The sequence below is a fragment of the Enoplosus armatus genome, chromosome 14 (assembly GCF_043641665.1).
Source record: "Enoplosus armatus isolate fEnoArm2 chromosome 14, fEnoArm2.hap1, whole genome shotgun sequence".
Classification (NCBI taxonomy): domain Eukaryota; kingdom Metazoa; phylum Chordata; class Actinopteri; order Centrarchiformes; family Enoplosidae; genus Enoplosus; species Enoplosus armatus.
Window position 1 is genome coordinate 11,115,805 of NC_092193.1, and position 27,662 is coordinate 11,143,466.

Below are 27,662 nucleotides of genomic sequence, written 5' to 3' on the forward strand. Positions count from 1 at the left end.
CTCTGCCAATGAAAAGTCCCCCTCTCTAAATAAATAACGGTGCGCACTTGGTTACACCTACAACCTCTACATTTAAAAGCCTCAATCCGTTCCCACCGCGGTAAATGTCCGCCAGCTGGGCGGTGTTGCTGACTTATTCCACTAGTAGTCATTCACTTCTTGCCTTCCTTTCCCTGTCGGAGTCTCCTCCGCTGCTCCAAAAAAAACATTTTACCGAGTCAATTCGCTGGGAAGAGGCTGGGCGCGCAGGGACAGATCAGGGCGGAGACGTGACTGTGCGTCCCATTTAGACCAAAATACAGTGCTGGAATATGAAATGAACGTCGGCCGACCTCCTACGCAAATACTGCCTGATATATATTCATGAGGAGGACACAAGATGGGGTCGCTAACAACAACGCAGGGGATTGTGGGACGTGTATTGTGCCGGTTAGGCGTCCCACAGCGGCCGCCGTTGGGAGGAAATGATGTCATGAATACATTTCCCAGGAAGCTTTTCTCCAGTTTCAGACAAGTGAGGCGGTGAACAGATGAGAGGCGTAAACATAGCTCGTATAAAATGTTTGGTGTGCAGCCACTGAAGTACGTCCGCTTATCTGCTGTGGTGTTATATCCACTGGCTGCGTGTGTGAAGACCCCCCCACCCACACACACATTCACTGTAGATAAGTTACTGCGTACACAACAAAAACTTATCAGCTGTCAACTGTTGAATATGTGATCCAAATTTCTACCATCATTTATTAGGGTTTCGTTCATGAGAAGACACAGTGTGGTTATTTCCCTTTAATAAATTCTTCTGCATGGCAAAATGAAGCTTCGCTGTGGGTCTATTTATTTTAGACTAGTGGTGACTAGGCAAATAACTTCAGCACCATCTCATCAGGACGCCATTTCACAAGGCCGTGCAGGCCGGCTCAGTCTCCATGCTCTTATTCTATTGTATGTCTCGCCATCTAGTGGAGCGAACCGCAAGGCTTGACCTAAACCTTTTATTTTTTTCTCCTGTTGAGGACGCAGCGACCCTGAGGAAGAGGAAGCCCGGTGCTTTCACAATTATTTCAGGTCACTTTTTTTTCTAAATGGGTTGAAGCCAAAGAGACTATGCACGTGCAAATCCAGTTTTATTGTCAAATTGCAGAACATTTGCACACTGACTTTTGTGGCTGCTCATGTTGCTCAGTGGTGCAACTTATATTAGACTTTCAGTGTTTGGAACTGAAGTCCAGTGGTGGAAGAAGTATTCAGATCCTTTAAGTAGAAATAGCAATACCGGACTGTGGGAATACTCCAAGTAAAAGTGCTGCATTCCAAACCTTACTTAAGTAAAAGTGTAACAGTATTATCAGCAAAATGTACTTAAAGTATCAAAAGTAAAAGTACAATGGTCCCTGTCAGTGTTTTACTATTTATGATGTTTGTGGATTAATATTACTGCTGCATTAATGTGTATGTTGCATTTTACTGCTGTAGTTGTTCAAGTTTGAACTAATTTGAACCACTTTATATACTGTTGGGTAGTTTAATCTACAGCAATGTATCATATTATGTAAGATCGTCATATGTTTGTAGTGTTGCTGTTGTGTATGTGTAAGAACCACGTATCTCATGAGCCCCGTTTTCAGCTTTGTGATGATGCATTTTCCACCTAATCCAAGGGGTGTTTTAAATTGTTCATTTATCTGAAGAAATAGGAGAATTTTACTAACTCATAAAGGAAACACTTTTTATACCGTTTATCAGAAAAATTCTAATTCAAAATCAGTCCCAACCTCTAACAATATGTATGTGTGCCACAATAGCATTGCATTCATAAGCAATTCTCTCACGGTCTGAGCCTGAATGTGTTTCACCTGAACTCATGTCATTATCTCAAAACAAAATTTGTTATGAAGTACAGTATAATACAAGAGTAATACAGGCCTTACAGGAGAATATGGGTAAAATGTGGAATAAAGTACTGAATCTACAGAGCATTTGTGAAGCAGGCCTGATTGCAAATCCCTGAAATAATTATAATTTTTAGCAATAAGCTTGGATGCACAAGTGTCAAAGTGGTGCAAATATTGTATGAGTACCTCTATGGCAAACTTAACATTGAGTCTACCATCATAAATGTCACAATAGTCTAAATCACAAAAATGATAATTTAAACAATGCAAATGCATTCAGAAATGGAATTTAATTGGCATGATGTATCCTTTACACGGTATTCTGTATTTCAAAACTGAAAAAAGGAACACTTTCAAATTCGTTCAGTTGCTCCACCATCATGTAAAAGGAAACAGATTATTGCTGAATTCATGTTCCTTGATTCCAGCAAAATGTAAAAAACCTCATGCTCAGCCCAGCGGCTCAGGTTAGTTTCTTAGAGCTGAAATGAGAACTGGAGCAAGTATTTGTACGAATTCATTACTATTATGCTCTATTGTACTGAACCTATGGATGGAAAATTTCAAATAATGGCATGATGCTGGAATCATACAGAAGCTGGTTCTAACACAAAAGATACCTCATGTTTCAAAGTCTCGGGGGAATAGATGACCCAGTGAAATTTTGATTTTAAAAAAGGAGCAATGTGACATGACCTGTGTACTGACTCTGAGGAGAAACTGCTCCAAACTCTAACAAAACCCCTATTATTTCACATAAAAACCATAAAGTGCAAAACAATTTATGTGTTCTCGGTTCCCGGGTTTTATTGGGTCATCTATCTATCACTGATCGAGACCTTGAAAATAAGGGAGAACACATTTTCCTTTGCAGACAGATGCATTATAGTAGGCAGGCCGACAGCCTTTCACCTCTACCACTTTTCTCCATCTGACAAGCAAGAATTTCATATTGCAACTTTAAAAGTAATACAGTAAAAAATAATAAAAAATATTCTGTGTACATAAAGCTTATGAGCATTGGAATACTGGTGTAGGATCAGTGGTCAGGTAACAAGACCGTTGAAGTGAAGAAACAAAAAATGGTCACAGATCAGAAATCCAACAATATTTTACACATTAGGGCCCTGACCTTAAAACAGTGACCATTGTAAAGCCAAACTCGTAACAGTGCAAAGAATTTTAACAATAAAAATTTTAAAATCCTGAATTCACTAAAATCTGTACTCAATGTTTCAAAATTGAGAATGAGTCATCGTGTTCAATTATAGATTTGAGACTGAATCACATCTTGTCCAAATGTGTTGGTAAGCTGTTGAAGAGGCAGATGCTTTTTGGTGGCTCAGTCAAGAAAAATGCAGAAAAAGTCCTCCTGAACAACGCCTTCCTAAAGTAAAGTACAAAAAGAAAATAAAAACCCTGAAGTGAGTGTATAAGCACAGTAAAAAAAAAATGGTGGGGAGTACACCTATAGTTTAACCTTTTCTCTACAAACAGCGGATATTGCTTGGTCAAAAAGCTTATAATGACATGAGTATAAAAGTAAAGTGTATAATACAATGCACATTATGAGCAAACACACTGCTGCAAACACAAAAAATATAAGAGATAACGACGTGGTGAACTAGCTCAAAGAGCCAGGACATGTAAAAACATGTGAATTAATCATTTATGATCCAAGTGCCTCTATCAAAAACAACTAAAAACTGAGAAAAATAATATAAAACAGATAACTGTTGCACATGCTGGAGCCAGAATATATCTGCCAGCTGTAATTTTTACATTAAATTTATAAGATTGTGACATGAATGAAACTTGGTCAAGCATGATTCTTCTTTAAATGTAACTTTCCTTCCTCTGTATAAACAAAATGTACATTTGGAGAGAGTGCAGGCATTTGCCCAAACTCTCAGATTCACAGTTAGCAATTAGATGTCAACATTGTCGGTACAGTGAGAGTTGCACATATGAGGGAAGAGGAGAAGTCAGGACTACATTGTAATGACACAGAGGGGGCACTAGGGGGTGCTATAGCCTAGGAAAAGCAGAAGGAAAAAAAAATATTGCACATGATTCTAATGTCGGACCCCTCCCTCCCTCCTGTGTGTCTTTCTAAGCTGTTTCCAAAGTCCCAGCAGGTGGAGTGAAGATGGATCTCCTGCTGATAAGAGTGAGCTCAGAACAATCAACCCTGCATCCTCGACACAGAGTTGTCCATAAGGGCTGGAGGAGTCCGGAGTGACAGCATGATAAAGAAGAGGGATTAAAAACATGTCCACTGAGACAAGTCCACTGGTGTTATTGATGAACCAAGGTACAGTAGCCCTCAGTAGACTTCGAAAGTGTCAATCAATTGCAAACAAAAGCTCTCCCGCTGTCCAATCGCCACAGAACTGAGCGCCTGCCTGAGAGCTCAGCAGAGAGGGTTAAGAGACAGTCGAGCAAATTCCATAGAGGGGAGATGTGAATCAATTGAGAGTCATTATGTGCTACTACAGTGGATGGAGTAGTGGGTTGTCTGCATCTTGGAACGTAGTACCGACTTAGTTGTGTGGGTCTTGAAAAAGGCATTTCAGAAGACATGGCCTTATTGTAGAAACGGGCACCATTTTACTGTCCAGCACTTAAGGTTCTCAGTGGAGGAGAGCGCCGGTCCGGCACTGCTCGAGACAGTGGTGGTCTACTATGGTCTGTGAAACCTAAAAGAGGAACATAAAAAGCATTGTTTCAACGATTTCATCTCATTTCATCACCCCACCTAGAGCTCACTGCACTGTACAGCAGATACCTCCAGCATGAGAATAGCTCCAGCTGTGCGTGAACTGTTATTAAAAGGCATGCATCGTCACATGCTAATTAATGGATTCTGCATATTACCTGGTTAAATGGCGACTTGACTCGTGCACTTCCATCTCATTGCTCTTGAAATCGTTGAGCTCCTTCCGTATAGCTGCCTGCAGAGGACAAACAAGATGGAAATTTGAGAAAACCTGCAGAGGCTTAGTACACAAACTGCAGCCTCTAAGCTCCGACTCTACCTCCTTTTAGCATGCTTCATGCATCATTTACGCTTATCTTGAGGACATGAATGATTCTGCTGAATTCTCGTCTCTCATCACAAGAGCCCTCAATTTCCTCCTCTTGAGACATTTAAGAGCATCGACAATAATATACTATCTGTTGCTGGTCTACTCGGGTAGTCAGCTTGTGTTTTAATTATAATGAAGTGGTGATACCATGGATTTACATAGATTAAAAACATGCAAACATTTATATAACATTTGTTTCATCCAATGCAGGTTTATTTTTAGAACACCAAAGCTGTGCAGTATATTGAGGTGTTACAGGCTGTCAGCCCTTGGATTAAAAGCTCATGATAACGAACACATTTTTAGTGTGAAAAAGGACTACAAATCATAAAAAACACTGGAAATGAAGTGAACAGTGCTCCGATTGTTTAGTAGGGGACATTGTGGTGCGATTTCTTCCTTCAATGGGTAACATTCCTACATACCTCGGATCTTTAGCGACCCAGCACTTACATAACGCTGTATACTAAAATCATATTACTTGTAACCTTTCAGGACATTTATTAACATTAATAAACACACCAAAAATATACTTTGTCATTTATGAGTTTTTTTTTTTACAATCATTTATGGATTAATTAATATATATTTCATGTTTAACTGTACTCCCTACATAGCCTACTGTAACATCTCGCAGACTGACTTGCTTGTGCATTGCAACATGCTTGTAGGGACTGCATGCACTGCTCCACTGTTTTGTGGTTGACTGTGGATGGGAAGATGTGGCATCTACAGTGTTTTTGTGAGAGTTCCTCAGCATTGGAGGTTCTGTTTCTGGACATACAAAAGACTGTTAGCTGCCATGACTTCCAAAAGCTGATGGATGCTCTCTTTCCTTTTGTCCAGTCATGGTCCACAATAGCTGAAGCCCATGGTTTTCCAGGAAAGTGTGTCGCTTGTGAGATGTTCTTGGAAAAAAGAAAACTACTTGCCCATTTATAGCAGCAAGGTCAAGGGAGCTGAGGTCACTATATATGAGGGTTGTTGTTTTGTTTTTTTTAAAAACATCTCGTTTCCAGGAAGCATTTTGGGCGCACACCAAAGCTGTGTCCCATTCATGTAGTTTTACACATTCACATTTGGAACAATGTGAATCATGGCCACTAAGCAGCACCACTGTAGCAGTGGAGGGCTGAGCGCCTTGCTCAAGGGCAGGATGATTGAAGAGATTCTCAAAGTGGGGATGAGTCAATGTTCCAGGAAATAAAATGGTGTGCTGTGCATGTCTTAATAACCTTACATCCCACCTAAAATGTCTCGTGTGACAGCAACACAGCCGGATGATGTCATTGCTTTTGCTAGTCAGCATGACTCAAGGGGACGTCTACAGCCCTGGGGAGGATGCTTCAGCGACAGGAGGACAAACAATATTCAAATCTGTGCTAGGCAGTAGAAGCAGGAGAAAAAAAAATGTCAGCAGCACAGCGCTGCGCCAGAGGGTCCTGAGGCGCTGCCTGTCCGATTACTCTCTTATGTAAGGTGAGTTGTTGCATAATCAAAACGCTGAATCCCCGTGATTTTCACATGAGTGGTCCTCAGGTGTGACCTGGCGTGTGCAGAGCTGTGCATCATCAAAGCAAAGGAGGCAGCATTGCTGCTCCGCAAAAATCGAGAACTCATTAAAAGTCACAGGCATGGACCGCCGGGCAGTGAGCGGCAGGACTGCTCCAGGGGGTTTACTCACGAAGGAGAACCAAACAGAGATGGAACTTGCCATTACAAGAGAGCAGACACACGTCCTCCTACCATTACGCTCCTGCGCTACGGGTTGCGTCATATGGAGGTGCAGATGGAAGAATCTTGAGATTATTAAAAGATCTCAATTTAACTACAAGATTAGTATAAGTGATACTGGCCTTGTCAGCTGCCGTGAGCCGGGTCCAGGGCTTATCTGCCCGCCTGTCATAGTCCTGGGCATCCGACACCTCCACGTAGTCACAGAATCGGATGAGAATTTTGGCCTGTCTCAGCTCCTCTACAGTGGGCCTCTGGCTCAGCTGGAACAAGAGCAGGAAAAAAAAAAGTTGGAGGACAGAAAACTAGGTAAAGTATTCCTTGTCCCTGTCACGGTTCGCAGCTTCTCAGAATTTGCATATACTCAAGTTCTTACAGAAAGTGTAAGGAAAAAAAGACTAGTCTAAAAATCTAGTATTTTTTTATCTAGGTGCACGAGGAGTTCAAAATTAACATTTCAGTTCCGGCAGACCTTCTTTAGTATGAGTTCTTAAAATTACAAGGAACAGACAAGTTTATCACTTAAGCACCTTCAGCTGTGCACCTCATTTGAATAGATGAGTGTACAGCTGAAGCCACTGATTACATTCTCAGATGCTGAATCATGATCTGAATGAAAACCCATGAACTAATTAAGAAACAATATTCACTCATTGTAACAATCTTAAAATTGGCTAATAAATCTATCCTGAATTAAGGAACAACAACACATCAATTGATCATTCAAGATAAGTGTATCATAAATGTACCAGTTTTAGATGGAAATCACCAATATTAGCCTGGTCACTAGATCGACCAATATTACATTAAAATGTTGAGGTCAGTAGATTTCATGATCCAAAAAAAGGTAAAAACATTTTTTTTAAAGGATCCTTATTATAAATGTTATGTTATGTAATTATGTACAAAAATGAGTATCAGCAGATATATTATAATTCCAGCTTTTAAACAATCAAATCTGTATTGACCTCCAAAGTCCTGTATTGGTCAGGTAATACGATGAATGCGTAGTTAGTGTGATATACAGTATAGGATGAGCGTTTTGTTTAAAACACAAATAAGTTCACGCTGTATACAATAAGGCATGTGATGCATACAATAAATTCTTCCAACAGCTGTGAGATTTTTGCTTTTCGAGCAGTATGTCTGCAGGTGAGCAGAAAGTGCTATAATCTAATTGAAAGTGATGGGAACATGCTCAACACCTCCCTATGAGGTCGAAGGATTTGGCAGGAAACATCCTGAAGGGCCAAGGGCAACAAGGACATCAGTGTCTCCTGAGGGAACACCTGAGAACTACAATACAATAACAGACTACATTCTCACTTCTCACTACAGATGAGTCAGTGTCACAGTGTTTGTTTATCTTGGCCAACAATTTACCCCCCTCGAAATGCTTAAAGATCCAGGGAAGGTTTGCACCTTTGGAGCTATTTTGGACTCACCTTTCGCGTTAGCCTTCGTTTTATCTCCCTCTTCTCCTCCATTTCTTCTTGCTCATTGCGAGCTGCAGAGAATGAGAGGACAAGTGTTATACTGCGAGTGCAGGCACATGCAAACAGTGGACTGTACACGAAATGTTTAGAAATTACTGAAGGGGGAACAAACACACTATTTGCATAATATGGCTCATTAGATTCCAACTGAACTGGGTAAGTTTCTTAAAGCCTAAAACAGTTTGCATCATTGGCTGTTTAATACTATTAGGAATGGGTACCAGGGGAGAATGATTGCTTTGTTCCTTTCAAGATGTCCCAGGGCTTTTTTGGTCCATGTTTATGATCAAGTGATTAACCTATTTAAGAATTTTACAAGGAAAAAAATCCCGATCACGTTAAGTTCTTGCATCTCCCTAAAATTCCTCCATGTGTTGCACTTTATATACAAAGTCAATTACAGAGACAAAAACCCTCCAGCTCAGAGGAACAAGATAAAAGAGGAGACGAGAGTAAACAAGAAGCATACTGGGACGCTGCTCCTGTTTGCAAAAGCTTCAGCAGTCAATCTGCATGCGTGCGTGTGCTGAGCACATACTGTATCTATAGTACTACTCATAGTTTTTCCAGACCGTACCTCTCAAAATAAAGCCCTGATTGTTTAACCTTTCTACTGTATGCGTGCAAGTGATGGGGAGGACATGACTTGTCACTCTGGAATTCTTAGACTTTGTGTTTTCCTCCTGCACTCTGCCAATCATGCAGGAACCTCTAGGAGAGCAGGAACTGCTGGTAAATCAGTCTTTGATGTGGGAGCCGCAGAGTCCCAGGCAACAGAACTGCTTCTCTCTGATACTGCATGTGTTTGAGCTAAGAAACCAGTCTCTCTGGACATGACTCCTTGGGGAGCCCTGCCTGCCTGCCTCAGATGAAAAGGCAGACCATGGAGGAATAAAAGGAGACATGTATGCCACTAGCTTTCACATAACTAGGCCTCTCAAATCACCAGGCTGCACTATATGAAGCGTGCATGCACAAAAGGCTGCTACAAATATGGACTCGTGCTTCGCTACAATGTGTTTAATGAAGCGCCACCCGGTTAGAGACAGCATTTTTAGCAGTTTTGCCACTTTGACATTTTTGTTAAATTGTTCACATTTGCAGCGTAGAGATAATGTTAAATATACAAATGTAAGACACTCACGTTTGAGGATGTTCCTCTGTTCCAGCTCCTCCGCTGTGGGTCTCTGACTCAAGCGCCTGGTAAGACACATGCATCCATGGTCAGCACATAATCACAGGCACCAGGTCAGCAAGGCAACACTGAATCAATACTTTAAAAAAGCCTCTTAATGCAAATCAGCCTCCTTTACATGTATTCATCGAATGTCATTGTTCAAAAGAAAACCTATGCAAATACTGCTTTGTCTTCGCTGGTACACATAGTGCACACGGTTCAGAGAAAGCGGCTCAGTTAATTTTTTTCTTCCCTACATTTTGCCCAGTATTCACTTCCCTGCTTTGACAGCAACTCCCAGCGAGGTTGTCTTATTGACATTTTGACTAACAGCATGAGTGCTTTTACTACTGACAACCCTGGGATTTTGGAGTAAAATGCAATGTGTTAGTCCCAAACGGAATTAATGCTTCCTAACTTCCAGGACAACTTATTTATGAGCAACAAAGTTCAATGTTGTTGGGCTTTTTTGCATAGTTGAGAGATTTGCATCTTGTTTAAGCTCTTGCTTCATGACAGCTCGACAGGTGCACTTCCCAAAAATGCAGTCAGCCGTGATCACCAATCCCTCTCTTTTAATTGAATGACTGCATGATAATATACTGGTGCAATGCGGGGAAGAAGGACAGTAAAAGCAAAATTTTCCTGAAGACTAGGGGACTATGACACAGTCACAGGCCAACTGAATGGTTTCAACACTCAAGACGGCTAGAATAAACCTATCACACACACATTTACACAGACAAAGACACATGGAACATGACAGTCAGACACTGTCCCCATCATAGTTTTTTTCTTTTCTGCGACATCTGAAGAGATACATTTTGCACAGATTATCTCCAATTTCCTCAATTTGTGAGTGGCTGAAATGACTAAAATACCCAAAGGCAATCTCTGAAAGGTCACTCTAAGTGCTTTCAACTGGGGACTCCTATTATAGCACTGTGTCAGGACCCTGTGGCAGTAGACCTAACTGTAGGCACTGGATCAATGATTGTCTCCATCTCGTTAGATCTGACAGCCATCTGGAGCTGCTCAGCCCTGTAAACTACTGTATGCAGGGTTAGGTCTATTCTCAGACGGGCTTGTCTCATCTCATCTTGTGTCATTTGTTCTCCTGCTTGAGGGATATTGTTTGGGAAAAGCCAAGACTCTGAATCTCAGACTCTCCGCCTCTCAGTATGGTCTGAGCATTGTATCAGCATCATGCCAGCAAAAAACGCAGCTACTATAAATAAACATGCACAGACTAGTCTACAAACATCCATATGGATGCTCCTTCCCAAATAATTTCCATCACAACCTGGTTTATTTAAAAGGCACTGTCATTATCAACTAAGTGCCTGTCTGCCTGCTCTGTGCAATATGAAGACGAGAGACATGGGTATAATGAGATTATATAAGGAGTTACACAAGATTTTATGAAGTGGCTGAACAATGTGTTTAACGCTGCACTAATCAATATTTTTTTATTTTTTAACAATGGATCATAGGACTATGTGTAATATGAAAGCTGTCATTCATAATGACAAACCCACAAAGAATTATCATCAACCTCCGCAGTTCCCCACAGCTCGTTGTTTTGGTTTTACATCCCACAACGTGATTGTTTTGGGTCATTATCACTTCGCTCATCAACCTCGTTTTCAGCAGCAGCAGCAAGCAGCTGTTTTCAGTGAAAAGGCTCTGATAAAGCGATGCTATCTGTCCAGCACCAAGCGGCTAACAGACAAAGTTAGCAACTAGCTAGAGAACATAGTGGAACATTTCACAGCTAAAACAGACAGATACTTTTTTAGTGGTTGATGGAGACCAAAACAAAGTTTAAAGGAGCGACATCTGCCAGGTGCCCAGAAACATGACTCTCTAAATGAATGCTAATTATAATCTGTGTCTGCTGGATGTGTAAATAGACGACTGTTTGCTAACACCACAACAACTTAATGAGGTGGTAATATGTCAATGTCACATTTCCATTGTATTTTCAAGAATACATATTCAAATTTCAGCAGAACTTTATTACAATTTACACTTTTGGAAATACACATATTGGCTTTCTTGGTGTCTCACCATGAAGACAAGATTCCAGGAAATCACTATGCCCGGCCAAGAAAGAGTCTCGCACATAACCCCACAACTTGTTGTTTTTTCACTTGGGTTTTTGTACGGATTAACCAATCAAGATGTAGCATAATTTGTGAGCTTTAGAGGTGCTGGTAGACTGATGTTTTCACTTTGGCACAGAGCCATGCTAGCTGTCTCCCCCTTCTTCAAGCCTTTACGCTAAGCTAAGCTAACCCTCTCCTGGCTGTAGCTTCATCTTTTACTGACAGACATGAGAGTGGTATCGATCTTCCCATCCAAGTCTTTGCAGGAAACCAGTAACTGATTTTCCCAAAATGTCAAACTATTCCTTTGAGACATAAACCACAGAACCACAAATAATAAGCCAAAGACACAGCAGTGTTTATCAACTTTCTCAAGGGTAAAAGCTGAAACTCTCCCGTTCAGTTTTCCCCTTTGAGATAAAAGGGTCTACAGGGTTTTCCCAGTGAAACAGGTCAATAGAAGTAAGTTGAGGTCAACGTGTTCTAGAATAGCATTATAATAATCAATTCTGACACTGGCACAAGCAATAACATTACAGGACACAATGCTCTGGGCAAAAAGCATGAAATTAGGACTTGTGCATCAGATGACACTGTGCAAAGGACACTGTGACAGAGCTTTTTGGGAACATGACAACTAAGCAGGCAGGCCTTCTGGGAACATGCGCCGTGTTCCAATCACAGTGGGGAATAGTGAGTTGCGTGCCAATGTCTCTAGATAATACTCCATCCCTCCCTTGCAACCATATTTCCCACATCTAAAATCTTATTACACTATCCGGGCTTTCATTTTTACCCATACGCTTGGCTGTCTTTTCCTCTCTCGGCACATCATTACATCCCCTTCATTCAGACAGGAAGTCGTGTTCAAAGAGAAGAGTGAAATCAAATGAGGCCTGTGATCCGTTGGGGAAAAACATTATGTTGTTTGATCTGTTCAATTACTAGAACTCACATTTATGATCTCAACATATGTATACAAATTCCTGTGATTTGTACGCACTGCACCAGTGTAGAGAGAGAGTGTGTGTGTGTGTGTGTGTGTGTGTGTGTGTGTGTGTGTGTGTGTGTATAAACGGCTGGTATGAAGTGGCTTGCGTGGTGCTGCTGTGTGGAGGAGTCGGGTGGAGATGGTTTGGCACATGCATCACCGTGGTGATTCAGTCAGTGAGGGAGGAAGTCGGGCAGGAGAAAGAAAGAGGAGAGAGTGAGAGAGAGAAGACAAGAGAAGAAAAATGAAAGGGGGGGGGGGTTGATGCATCGCTGAAATTAGGTCAGCTCCATTTTCAGAGCCTCATTTTAACGAGAAAAAGCGTTTATCCTTATCGGATGTTGAAAAGGAAAAAACGAAAGGCTATAAAAGCATTTCGATAGAAAGAAGGCTCACATTTGCATCAGCTTTGGACTGACTAACAGTTATATCAGCCAGGATATTGGGCCATCAGCCCAAAGTAAGACAAAATGCTTGGTTTGGCTGAGAAGAGTCTGTGCCGTTTTCCGGCAGCCGCTGGTGAGTTGGCCACATCAACCAGGTTTACTGAAAATATTTGTATTGTATACGTGTGTGAATGTGTTAGAGTTTAAAAATGCATTGCGTGCAACGTGTCTCACCTTGTGAGTTTGGTGCCTATCTGCTGCCTAGACTCCAGTCTCTCCTCATCTGTCTGCATGGGCAGGATGTTTTTCTCCTCCAGCTCTCTTTTGGATGGACGGTTACTCAGCTTGATGGCCAGAGAGTCTTTCCTCAGCACCTTCTGAGCCAGGGTACCTAAACACAAGCACCATGGTCAAACATGAGAGGAGCTACAGGCATGAAGCATAGATCTGGGAACTCATTCAACAAAATGTTTGACTTTTTTCTTTGTTTCAAATAGATTATGCCTTGGATTTGGACTAAACAAATAAAGACAAGTTAAAGATACATGTCACTCAAAACTGAGTTTGTAAAATATATAGGTGTCTTGCCATTTTCTACTTAAATGTTGTCATCCATATTTCATGGTTTTGAGGTTTCAAGGTCCAAAAATGGAATACGTCTCTACCCTGACTAAATGGTAAATGAATGGCTATGGTATAAACTATAGTTATTTGGACTGTTGTTTGATGTTTTGTGTTCATGCTTTGCACAATACATAAAGTGTTTACCTACACATAGATTTGGGAAAAAAAAGAGATTCTAAATCTCATTTCCTGTACCTTTAAGTATTACTCGTACTTTCAATTCCCCGTAAAGTCATCGTGTGGCATATTGAACTATTCCATCATGCATGGCCAATCACAACCTTTAAAAACTCCAAAATGCTGCCATGTGGAAACAAGGATACAGGGTCAAAGACACAAACAGCTTTGCACAGTTCAGTAGTTTTGCCAAGAGGTTGTGAGTGAAAGTGTTTCCATGGGTGACAGCGTGATTCTGGATCCACTTCTGTGAACCTAGTTTTGGCCCCGCTTTGAAGGTCAAACTGCATCTGAGTTCCAGGAGCCTTCGGGTGAAGCTAGTAGTACTGTCGATCAGGATTAGTCAAGCAAATGTGTCATCGTATCTGTGAACATGAGCTATCCTTATATCCATTTTTTTGTCACTCCACAATTCCTGTAGAAACGAATGTAACCCACTGACATCAACTCTCTCTTCATTGGTGCAATCTAAACATTAAGGACTCCGTAAGGCCACCATAACTTTTGCCACCCACTTGTAAATATGGAGTCGTCATCTTCGTCATCGTCCTCGTCATCATCCACGTCATCGTCCTCGTCCTTATACATGCTGGGCAGATCTTCATAGTCGGACTCGTTGGGCATGTTCTCTTTGTCGTCCTCATAGTCGATGATCACAGACGGGGCTTCTCTTCTGTCCAGGGGAGCACACTGACCGCCGTGCAACGCAGAGCTGGTGGAGCGAAAGGGACCAAATCTGGGCATTAATGTAGTGGGTCAAGCTTATAGCCATACCATTTGATGTTGTTAAGAGGATGAGCCTGCCCACCCCCACCCTATATGATCTTTTTACAGTCAGCAAATATTGTTTATGCTATGTAGTACTACTGAAACAATAACCCTCAGTAGCCTTCTCAATCCAGAAAAAAGGAAGCGATTTAAAACAATAAAAGGGGCTTCTGGTACATAGTCTAATGATAGCTTAGTGGGATTTTAATCCAAGTATAGAGGGAGGAGAGATATATAACTCCAGCTGAATGAAACTGGAGTACAAAGAGCCTGAATACACACCAAGTACAACTGTGTGCAGTCCTACGCAATGCCATGCAATCCTCTGAACTACACAGAGGAAAAGAGTAACTGATTATACAGCTTGTATAATTCAAAACAAGGTGACAGAAATAAACTTTCAGGAGCCGTCATTTACATGCAAGTGCTAACCGGTGACATATTTGATAGGTTGATTAATCACAGTCTAGTTGGAGCTGCTTATGAAGAGCCACTGTTATGTAACCGTTTTCAAGCTTTCAGACTAATTGTGAGCAATGTCAGGACCATTACTTCCTTATCCCTGCCCAAATGGATTTGATGAAAAAGAGATCCTAATGTAAGGGGTTACATAATGTCCAATCCCTGTCCCTTTTCTCCAAAACATGAAGAAACGCAGCTCTTGTAAAGAGCAGCTGGTCATGTTATGTCAGGCCAACTGCTGGAGGGACGCCTACTCCATGAGCCTGTGCCCACACATACACACATTTACTTCAAAATTAGGCCATGCTGCCCTGTGAGGCAGTGTGCTGATTTAGACCTGTACACCAGCTCTACATGGCCTCAATAACACCGGGATATATTTGAGAGTAGCGGACGAGTCTCCACAAAAATAAAACCTAATAAGCAGGACGCTCTATGCTAATTATAATGGATTTTTTTTCTCAGTAATTACTCTGATTAGCGCTGTTTTGGCAACAGATTTTACTAACATGAGATGAATTTTATTATAATACCCAGTGGCTCATCAAATCAAGGAAAGTTATTCTTTATAAAAAGGAAACATGTTGTCAACCCTTTGGGCCAATCAGTATAAAGCTATAACTTCCACCAGTTAAATTTTGTTAAATGCCAGCATGATGCCAACATTGAGTTTTGTCAATATCCGACCCAGATATTATGTGTGATGTACAGACAGACAAATAGAGTCCGATCCATAATCCCTCCCTGCCTTCACTGCAGGACAATCAGATTGAATGACCTGAGCACTGATGGCTACTAACCTTTCAAACCTCTGCATGGAGAGCGCCAGGGTTTTATTGAGCTCCTCGATGATGCGGCTGGGCGCGTGCAAGCTGCCGTACTGAAGCTGGAGCGGGTGACCGTGGCTCTGGTGAAGACTGGATAGACCGGCGAGTTGGGAGGGCAGCAAGGTGCCGTGGTGGTGGGACATGCCCTGGGGAGGGCCGCACTTTTGGGAGAGTGCGCTGAGGGGATTTGGGGATGGAGATGGGGAGGTGGAGTCCAACCCCCCTGTAGGCACACAAATCATCACTTTCTTGGGAGGCAGAGGTGGAGAGTGCTTCCCCCCGGGCATACAGGGCAACTTCATGGGCTGGCAAGAATCTAGAGAGGGAAAAAAAAGTAATAAAAATGTATAACAGGGCAGAAAAAGGGATTACTGAACATTTCTACTGGGTTAACTTGTGTCATATCGTATCCACTACGCTATGCAGACAGATAAACAGAGCTCATGGACGATCAGACATGGCTCAGACGTCAGCGCAGAGTGGTGGGAATTAGGCCAGGGTAATGCCACTTTCCTCTGACCGACAGATTGACAATGACAGAGATAGCCCAGCTGACCTCACCACAGGGGAATTTAATGAGACTACTATAATCCTGTGCACATGTGTGGCAACGCAGGTAGGGTTTAGAGCAACAGCAGTCACGGCTCATTTGTCAAAACAAGCACTCAGTACTTACTGTGAGAATTTCACATTTTTTGACAGTCATAGTAATAAGTAGGGTTCAACAAATACTGTGTATTTGCTTGGAAAAAGTGATCAGAGCAATGTAAACCTGCAACCGAGCATTCACTGACCTGTGCTATGGTTTGGGATCCTAGAGAAAGGCTTTGGAGGGAGAGCAGGAGGCTGTTTGTGGTACAGCTGCGGCTTGACGAGGGTATCCTGAAGGTCACCTTGGTAGGTGACAGATTTCTTGGTGGGCAGGACCATAGATGACTTAATAGAGGGCTCCCGAGTGCAAACTCCGCCGTCCATCGAGGATCGGAACTCGACAGTTGCTAAACACAAAAAACAATCTGATGAGCATCCAAAATGTGTTTGACTGCACAAGAAAGACACTTCCTGAGAAGACTGTTCAAACAAAGTTTAACTCAGGGTTTTGAGTTTTGAGACAATGGGGAGGGGGGGGACTAAAACTGTTTAAAGACCCGAGAGCCTTTTATCAGCACAAACCAGACTGAGGAACAGTGTCAGCCGAGCAGTTTGACAGAACTTTTGCTTTTAATTCTTTTACAGCGCTGAGCCATTTGATGGTTTTTGCATGATCATATTTTAAGGCTGACAGTGCAATTCACAACACAGCTCAAATATTCAAACAAACAATGCATGTATATTTGAAGCTCTCCTCTATTCCAAAATTTAATCTTGACTGAACAGAAAACCACAAGAATGCTTACCCCTTTATGATTTGGGGGGTAAAGTTAGTCTCTTTAACATTCAGAAAGTCTTCCAAGGGATTCTTTATGATATTCAAGTCATACGTCATTATTATAACCAGCTGTCATACAGGTAGACCTTTAAAGACGCAAGCATTTTCATGAGGAAATATCTGATTGTATCTTTAAATCCAGCCATTGAGATGGCGGACGCTGCACCATCCGATTCTAAACCAGACTAGTGAAAGGGTTTGGCTGGTGTGTGCCACATTAAATCCAGGCACACAGAGTGCCAGTCTAAGAAGGCGACCATGTTAAAGCCGATTACAATCCAGCAGCCAATCAGATGAAAGGTTAACACATTTTTGCCAATATAGGATTTCTTTTTAATGTATTTTTATCTATGGATCCATTTCTATTTTGAGCATACCAGAGCAGAATGAATTTTGTTATCTGTACATCAGGGGGACGTCAGTGCTGTTAAAACAATACAGCTTTCATAGACATATTAACTGTTTGCTTTGCATGCATAAAAATAACCACTGCTGATCTATCAGGCTGTGCACACAAGCTTTTTTTGATGATGGAAACTAGGTTGTCACTGGGCAGGAGAATTGAGCACACCTGGCCTCATTAATCTGCATTCTATGTAGTGCGCAGTTATTGTGCAGAATTAGGGAAAGTAGCTATTTAATTTATCAGTTTTTACCAGTTTACTGAGCTGGACAGTGTCTGTAAGCTTAAATTGCACATAGCACTTTAAGTCAAGGAGACGTGGCTTTGCCCTCTGTGAATACAACATTCTATTCATGGATTTGTACTTGATTTAGGGTAGTTCATAAGACATTTGTTTTATATCTGACGTCAAAGAGTCCTTATTTTTGCTCAATTTGTAAAACAATAAAATATGAAAGTGGCCTCATATTTCCTCATTTGCTCTGTTCACATCTTGGCAAGAGTCAATGAATTTTATCAGCCTCACCAACTTTTTGTTTTTGATGTCCTGAGGCATGGAGCACCCTGCTGTCAGACTCAAATATACTCTAGCTTTGAATATGGGGTGTCTAAGGCACATCGAATCAAGATCAAAGAGTTTCTAAAAGCCTACAAAATTTCTATAATGAAAGATTATATCTCTCGATGCCCCATGCCAAATCTTGAAGGGTGCACTTCAGAGACTACTGATTAATGAGGAGATGAATAACTGAACCACTCTGCCGTTCTTGCAGTTTCTACTTAAAACCGAGACAGTTTCCAGTTCTGTTAAATCAGACTGTGACTGCATAACATCAGCCCACCTTTCTCGAAGATCTCTTTCAGCACTCCTCTCTTGATCAACTCATCTCTGCTCTGTCGCATTGACATCTTCCTCTCCAGGGCTGAGGGAGTAAAGGAGAATAATGTTTAAGTCATTTTCATATTGGTCAATCTCTTCAATAAAACAAAACAAAACTTAAAAAAGAGCCCCAGATTTCTAGAGGTCACCAGGCAAAACTGTTTGCTAATCACGAGCCATGGTTTTTAAGAGATTTACACGAGTGATACTGGCAATACCCAGCAGTCCGTGAGGGACTTTAACGACAGCAGGGCATGGCTGTCAATAAAATCTCTGTCAGCTGCAGATTAATACACATCTGGTGGGCTACTATTTAGTGAGAATTTATGGCAGCAGGATTGTGTATGTGAAATTGACTCAAAATACAATTACATACAAAATACAGTGCCCATGTTCATGGCACATGTCACCCAGAGCAACAATGTGGCCAAATCACCAAACTTATCCTTTAAGTAAATGAATTTCTTTTTTTTTTTTTTACTGATTTACCTGAACACGACTGTATCTACAGTATATTATTAGTCTTGCTGTACATGTATGTCTAATGGTACATATTTTGATCAGTTAAAAGATCAGAATTCAAAGCAACTTCAGTTGAGAGATCAGCGTTGTAAAGATAATCTGTGAAACTGTGACTTCTCTTCTGAACACCTAAAGCTAAAAAACTGGGCCTCGATTAACGAAAGAGATAAAAGGATGGAGGAGATAATGCAACAACAGTTCTCATTGTAATGCATTATGCACAAGATGGCATGTCCCATAGCTACTGCTTGTTTCTACTTTTAGCATCAAAAGTTGAGGCACTTAACATCTTCTATCAGTAGGCTGAACGAAAGCAGTTCAAAATCATGTTAGTCATTTTAAAATCTACCCCTGCATTGAAACCAATTAAGAATGTGAAATGAGGATCAGCAACAACACTTGAGCACACTGCGCAATAATCTCCCTGCAGGCCTCTGTAGCTCCTGCTTAAGAGGGAGATCACAGATTGGGCCATGTGTGCTTTACATATGACCCAGGAGTCCTGTCCCAGCTCTATCAGAAGGTGGTGTGTTCAATGCTAATACATCCTCAGAGTGGATTCATGAAAATACTGACAGCTTGACCTCTCTTTTCCTTGCCCTTAGTCACAACACAGTGGATTTAAAACCTACTGCTGAGAGTGAAAATTAAAAACACAAATGAGAGTCATACAAATGTCAGACGGGCAGGCCTCCGGGGCAGAAATTTGGATACTGTGTGCTTCAGTGTTCAAAAATACCCCAGCAGAGCAAGTTATCACCAAACAGTATGCTCCATTATGAGCTCCTCCAGGATACCAGATGTTCAATATCACTCTATACTTCAAAAGTTTTTCAAGAGAAGCCTGTTTGAGATCAGCTCCAAGCCAGGAATTAGTTAAGCAGCGAAACATATTTTTTTTGGGGGGGTGGAATATGTGACCAAAATATCACCAATGTGTCACACAAAGAATCATCTCCACTGGAGCCCTATGAAGTGGTAAATTGAAGAGTGTGAAATGAAAGGAAATTGGGCCATTTGTAGACGCTACTTGGGATGCTAATGCTAGCAGCCACATCAGAAAGTGATTTCCCCCCCCCCCCCCCCCAGAGGCAGCTAATTTAACATTAGGTCAAGTATATCAAGGGGATAGTAAAAAGACTTATCAAAGAGTTGGCCCTGGATCAAGAGGAATGTTTCCAACTGGGAGTGAATGCAGCCAGTTCATTTGTTTACCCAAAGAACCACAGGCATCAAGAGGCAGTCAGGCATCACACATTTCACTTCTCTGTACCTGTGCGTTCTCAACTTCAGTTTCTGAACTGTTGTAAACTTTAATGGCGAGGTTTCTATGAATAATGTCTGCAAGTTGCGAGCGTACATGGATACTGAAAAAAGTAAACCTTGTAGTATTGTAGTGCTGAAAATTTCATCAAAACTAGGAATCTCTTGGCAGTCCATTTTCATAAAACTCCCCAAACCTATTTTATGTAGAATCAACGGCAGTGCTTTGACTACTAATGTTGTCATCTGAGATTTTTCAGCTTTTTGGGACGTACACCATTAAAACACAAAAATACATGTTGCACTAAGGTCAATATTTTCAGTCTCTAGATCATCTCTTTTCATGAAAATACAAATCCTTCAATGACACTTCGTTTTCATTATTTGAAAAAAGAAAATAGAATTATTTGTCGGTCTTTTGGTTGACAAACACAATGTTCATCAAAATGACAAATGTCCTTAAAATAACATCAGCACCATCTCTTTGCCAGAGTGGGAAAACCCAGGGCTGAAGGTTGACGGTGGGCTGGCAGCGCTGTAATATGTTCAGGGATTATACTGTTGTTTCATCCAAAATGAAAAGTAATCACTCAAAGCTTTATGACATAACTGCCATGCCATGGGATGTGCACTGTTACGCAACACCATTAGCTCAAAAGCCCTTAGCGAGGATATGTCTTCAGATTTGACAGATATTGTCTGCTCATAAAACAAAAGAAGAAGAAAGTGTTACATCCGAAGTGGACACAGCAGTTGGCCGAGCATCGAGTCAGGAGTTAAAACACTGGCTGGTCCTTTTGTTTAATATTTAATGAATAGATTATAATAATCTATAATAGTGTGCAAGTGGAATTTCATGTTCATTTCATCAGGAAATTCCTGCGAGGGCCACACACAACAACACATTCAGTGCCTCTCACATCAAATATTTAACTTTGATGCCGAGTATGATTGATCATCAGCTGCCTGTTTGCAATAAGGTCTATGACTTGTACGTGTTGTGTGCAGCTGAGGTACACTGATTGAAACATTACAACAAACCTAGGCCAATCAACACCAAAGAACACGACGCAATCTTTCATATCAGAGTACGAAAAGCAGAAACTGTCCTCTAAATCACCTTGAATATCAACCAAGTTCTATTTTGGACGGTCCACCACAGCTCGAGTTGTGTCCAACGCTCCAGCCACTCAATCTGTACCAAGATGAGAAGAGTAGACGCTCATTGGGGAGAATCAGCTGAGAGCATATTAAATGAAACTGGCATATCTGAGTACAGCCTGTATTGATCTGAGAACACTACACTTAGTTTTTTTTTTTAGAGAAAATATATTCCACTGTGAAGTGACCCAGATAGTCAGAACACATCCTACCAACCCTGAGGCTCAGTAGCTCAAAGTGGAGGCTTTTACCGAGGCAATTCTTTTCAGCCTGAGCCTCACAAAAACTGTATTAAAACTTTCATGGAACCTTTTATCAATGAGAAGTGCGAGCTTTAAGGCTCACGCGTCAGAGGCTTGGATACGGCTAAACCAGCCCTTGACACATACAAAGGGTACAGCAGGTTTGTAATGTGACATTTGTTTTTCCTCCTAATATAGTATATAAATCAGTGGGCAGGTAGGAAAGGATTTTTATAAAAATATATGCTAATAAACAGCAAGAATGTGCATTTAGACGATCGCTGTTCATAAGGAAATTTAACTAATTGGATTATAAATAAACTCCGGCATGGATGTTCTTTTGTCGAATCTCTGCCTAATGAGATCTCTTTGTGATACAAGCTCGCTGAGTGTACTGTGTGAAAGTACTGAGCACGATAAGATGGCATGATAAGGCATCCAACTGTCAGCCCCTCCCTCTTTCCTTCCTATGGTGAAGAGTACAGTCCCCCAGAGCTGGCCTTCATCTGCTTAATATCACAACACATTCATAATCCTCTACTGTGCTCAGTGTCCAATTATCTACGACAACATCTGCATGCCCAGTAGCTGGTCTGTTCCCCACTGACACAGGAAACATAATCAACAGTAAGGCATCACAGAGACAAGAAGACAGCATGTAGTGTAGCAGAAATCGCGACTACACACATACCATCAACTTTGTCTCTAATGAGAGGAATGTAAAGTGCTACCGTACAGCACATTTGTCTTGTTTTTAAGCAACAGGTTGACAAATGACCCTTTGGACATTTCAAACAAAAGCTCAATAAATTAAGTCAAGTAAATGTCATAATTATGTGGCAGCAGTTTTCTTATGTATATAAAATAAGGTCCTCCCATTCCAGGCTTTTAAGGATAGTAATAAATAGTTGGCCATCTTAGCATTGACAAATTAAATGAGGGCAAATGCAAATTAATATTGGGGCTACAGGTCAACCAAAGTCGATACACACAACAAAATGCTTGTTACAAGAGGTAAAAAAAAAAAAAAGAAAAGAAAAAAAGAGTGCATGTTGATCACAGCACACATTATTCTCTATTTTGCAAACACTGTAAATATGAGGCTAGAGATTAAAATTACAATCAACTGACGTGCAAAACTATCAAACCACAGATGTTTTTTGCGGCTGGAAAAGAGGTTGATGAGAGCGCCGAGAGTGAACCAGACCAGTACGGTGTGGGCCGTAAAACCAAAGGGGAACAGCAGAGTTTGGTAACAATTCTCGGTTGGTCCATCACTATTCGTGACCCCTTTCACATTACACATTTGAAGTCATTTGAGCCACTGTATACATAAAAGAATGTATTAGTGCAGCTTTGAATAAAAATAAAGTGAAATGGTCCATGTGTTGACCGCTACAGTTCAAAATCCCTGAGCCACTTCCTGTCATTTGAATTTACTGCACTTGTGTGACTTCAACTCTTCATGCACGAGTGCAGGCAACATTCCTCTTATTTGGGGCTTTAAAAGTTGGGTTCATACTCCTTGCTGAAATTGATGTGACAGTGTGTGTGCAGTGCTAGTGGCGTCAACGTGGCTAAAGAACCTGCCCATGCATCGGAGATACTGGCAAGATTAAACAGCACCTACAGCTGGAAACATCACAGAAATCCCACTTAAAGGCCGCTCCAGAGAGATATGCTGGTAGGTCACAATCCCCCATCATGCTGCTATCAAAAAGGATTGAATAGAACAATAAGAGCAAACAAATTATTTGGAGACAGCAGCATTATGCATACAAAACAAGTGGGTAACAAAAGAGATGAAGAGAGCTTTTTCACTCAACTCCACCGTGCATTAACACCATTGTAACAGAAAAAAAAGCCCTTTTGTTGCTCAGCTCTTGATTATTGTCCTTCACCACAACAGGGGAGATGCTGTTATCATAGAGCATACATGAATGTACCAATGAACAGAAAACATCTCCATGAATGTTCATCAAGTACGCACTCTCTATTAAAACACAGTAAAACATTTAAAAAATAATAAATCAAGATTTCATCAGAACTTTTGTGCCTTACTAAAAATACCACTTCAGTCCAGAGGGACTGCTGAAGTGCCAGTGGGACCATGTTGGGGCAGAAATACAAAAGTACAGCCAAACAGCACTCTGGGAACAGCAACAGTCAAAGTCGAGCTGAAAGGTAATATCAACCTAAAAGTCAAATACATGTTCTGTGCTTGTGGAAAGTGATGGAGATGACAAGAGATCACATTAGTCCCTGTGATCACATAAGAGACTGAAAGAGAGCAATGAGACTGATTCATTCAGCAAATTCACACCTGGAAAATGCTAATTTAATAATATTACTAAATCAGAACACCCTGTCCTGCTCAGACCGGATTCAGATCTCTGTGCAATTGCTCATCCTTTCCTCCCAACCCATGAGATGCAGTCTGACAAAGTGCCTCCTCCTGTCCAACAGACTGACAGCAGAATTCAGGATGCGTCAGCCAAGGAAAATAAATACAGCCACATCTGAAGAGAGCATGTCCTTCACTCGCCCCTGACAACGCTGGGTTGCAAGATCAAAGGAACTCTAAAGAGACCTCAAAACATGAAACTCCAACGCTGCACTTTTGCTGAATCAATTTGCCACATTTTTAAAATCACCCTGGAGACTGAAACTTAATACTTTTTTCTTTGGGCCAAAGGATATACACTGAATTTCTTTCCACAACCACTGCGGGTATAAAAGAAAACATGTTTATAATAAACGCGGCACCTGCATGTGTTTTTTGTGCTTACATCAACATACTGTAGAATTAAGTAAAGATGTCCCATACCAGCAGAAGTCTGCTTGAACTTCTCACTCTTCTTCTTCCTCCATTTCCAGGGCTTGAGGAGGCGTCCCAGAGTGGCAAACTTGCTCCGACGACGGATGGGTGGAGTGTGGGTGCCAGAGACCAAGGACTCAGAACGCATGGCGGCCAGCCTCTCTACTTCCTCAGCTGTAAGGGAACAAACAAAAAACAGGGTCTAGTTTAGGTGAGGATGCAGATGAGGTGATATTCTGGTAATTATGCAGGAGAGCTTGCAATGAATGCAGCAGACACTTTTGCTTACAAAAAATCCAAGCAGTAAGAATCCGTGCCAAGTGGCCTCCTGAATTCCCTAAAAACCGGATGAGGTTGGGAGAGGATAAACAAACCTGCGTATCAGATAGCATTACGCAGGATACGCTCCGAGTCTAAACAGTGTGAGGCTGCATCACACTGAGCGGTTGGCATTAGCTTGCCAAAACATACTAAACAGACTGATAAGCACCTCGTTAAGGAGAAATCTTTCTACTCCTCATCAAATATTCTTGAGGCCCAGCGCTTTACGCTTTCACATACCGTTGGACATCAAAAGCAAAGAATGTTAAGCATTTTATTCTAACACAAACTATTAAAAGTGAATGCACGTTACATTTGAAAGGTGCTGTAATCCAGGGTTACAAACATCCCCACTGTGGTGCACGCGCACACACACACACACGGTTTTAGCCCCTGAGATATGATCATAAAGAGGTATTCAACCTAAGATATCTGACTCAAACAGACTCACCAGCTTGTAAACACATGTAAAAACTGTGAGCACTGCTAGGAGCAAATAAATTTGATATGGCCTTTAGATGTGGAGCTGTTTTTCAACATCGCTCTCCAGTCTCCTTACTACAAAACTAATTGAACACAGACACTTAAGTAGTCTTTCATAAGCAGTATAAACAAAGTAACATGCTCTGACTCAACCAGTCAAACAGCTGAATGCAACCATCTTGCATGAACAGAAGACCAGCAAAGTATTCACGAAAAACAACTACTTCATTCTTCTCACTTAAATTATAACAGCACTCACAGGATCATACAAATGTTTCTGATTTCTGAATGTAATTTACCATCTGTACCTTCTAGGCAGCCATTGGTTTTCCTTCATTTCCACACAGTGAAAAAAAATCAACATGCACAGACGTTATACTTGCTTGAGATGAGTAATCATGTCTGCTTTTATTTCTGTCAAACTTACATCATTTGCACGTGCAACAACACCATAGTGTTGCATTGCCAGACGTCAAGATGTCTGGCCTTGTGGGAGCAGTGAAAGAAGACATATCACCTCACTTAGACAGGTCAATGTTTCTGCGGAATGAATGGACACCAATGGCTGCTTATAAAAAAAAATTTAAAAAAAAGGTAGGAAAAATATTTAAAAAGTATAAAAAAAGTACACGTGATTTGCTAAAAAGTACAAAAACCCTTGGATGCTCCTTTAAGTATGAGCATGCAACACTAATTGAAAAAAAGCAGAAACACAGAAAAGGGCCTCATCACCGGGTCTGAACAACAGAGTCTGGATGTGACCTCTAGCACAGCGTCGTGTCAGTTCTCAGTGTCACCACATTGCGTCAGATCATCACCCATGACATGCTGTCAGGGAATGTGCCGGTCGCTTGTTTTTAAATAATTACACCACATTCACATTCACGATGTTTGCCAACATAGACATATCACTTTGCAGGCCAGTCACCTCCCCGGGGCGATCGGCCAGCATGATAAATAATGTGACAGTAATGAAGTGGAAATGGACCATCACTTGAATGCTGTGGTGCCTCAGAGCCGGCCATCTTAGCAATCCATAAATAACTATACAATGCTAATCGAATCCAGCAGAGATTCAAATGACTTCATTATAGCTCCAAAAGATAAAGACAGGAAGACAAAGAACCAAACATAAGCGGAGTAACTGCCAACAGCCGAGTTACGACCAGCTCTGTATACACACTTTTAGTAACTTCAATACAAGACATGCATACAAACTGAACATCAGTTCACAACATCAAACACTTCTTTGTAGGCTATATGTCTTCTACACGTTACTGAAATATATATTAGGTTGACAAATGAAGCATGTTTTTGAAAGTAATTCAAATCAACCCTTGAACCCTCGGATTCTCTACCGAAAGGGGTGTCTGTCTGTCTGTCTGTCTGTATTGGTGCAAAAGACTGGTGATCCCCAAATACTGTTTAATACCACCCAATCTTTTTTCCCACTGAACCTTTTCCAGGGAGAAAACACAGAACCAGGATGTCGACAATTTAAGAGCATGATGTTGCAATTAATTGCAATCTTGACAAAATCCTGGCAGAGGGGAGAGGAGCTCAATCTGTACAAGGGGGAAAAAAGGGGAAATCCTCTTCCAAGTACCTAAACAGTGATTAAAATGTTGTGGTGTTTTCAAAAGGCAGGTGATCATTTCACGACACACCAGCATTTCTATCTTCATCATGCTGCATGTAACCTACATTCTCTCACTACTGTAACACAACACACTGATGTGGCTGCTTTTAATTAAAAACACTTGTTTGCATACCAAGATGGCTGAGTGATGATGTAATGACACTGAACTGGAAGTGGCTTTGTGCAAAAAGCCTGCACGGTTTCATGCCATTTCAATGACATCTATAGGCTAATTGGATAAATCAAAGAAATACTTAAGCTTCCCACATAATAAGACTAATTCATAAATATGTTTTTGACGCAAACCAACAAGTAGCAATTCAAGTCAGAGCCCAACCCTATGAGAAGTTCTGATCCAGTCAGAGGCAGTTTCCACAACAGCAACAGTGAATCGCCGTCGCTTTGTTTAAAGGTATACTGTACGCTGACCCACTTAGCCCAACATTGTAACTACAGAATATCATCACACAAGCAGACGCAGAGCACATTTAAAGATGGAGCGCCTGATCTTGGTTGTCAAAGGCGCATAGCAGCCCAGAGGCAAGGCAACCGCCAGATAATGAGGAGTATATCCTGGATGGCAGTACCGCAGGGCTACTATGGGCGACACCGCACAAGGCTCGAGCCTATACTCACCGTCCTGCGTGTCGTTCCCGCGACTGCAATTGCTGCAAATGTGCTTTATCTCTTTCCCGATGTGACAGTGGATCGTAAAGGGCATGTTGTTGTTGTGGTGGTGCGGATGCTGGCCGTGCCCTTTCTTGTTGCTG

General features: G+C 41.4%; 1 protein-coding gene across 1 annotated transcript; it reads right to left on the bottom strand.

The window, feature by feature from the left end:
• Positions 1-4,575: 4,575 nt before the first annotated feature.
• Positions 4,576-27,662, bottom strand: LOC139296374 (phosphatase and actin regulator 1-like). Its single transcript, XM_070918760.1, has 12 exons — positions 27,529-27,662; positions 24,459-24,623; positions 18,406-18,486; positions 16,526-16,729; positions 15,705-16,047; positions 14,190-14,386; positions 13,108-13,264; positions 9,356-9,411; positions 8,161-8,222; positions 6,834-6,978; positions 4,770-4,842; positions 4,576-4,591 (listed from the first exon to the last, which is right to left on the bottom strand). The coding sequence occupies exons 1-12, from the start codon at positions 27,611-27,613 to the stop codon at positions 4,576-4,578; spliced, it is 1,584 nt and encodes a 527-aa protein (XP_070774861.1). The 5' UTR covers positions 27,614-27,662.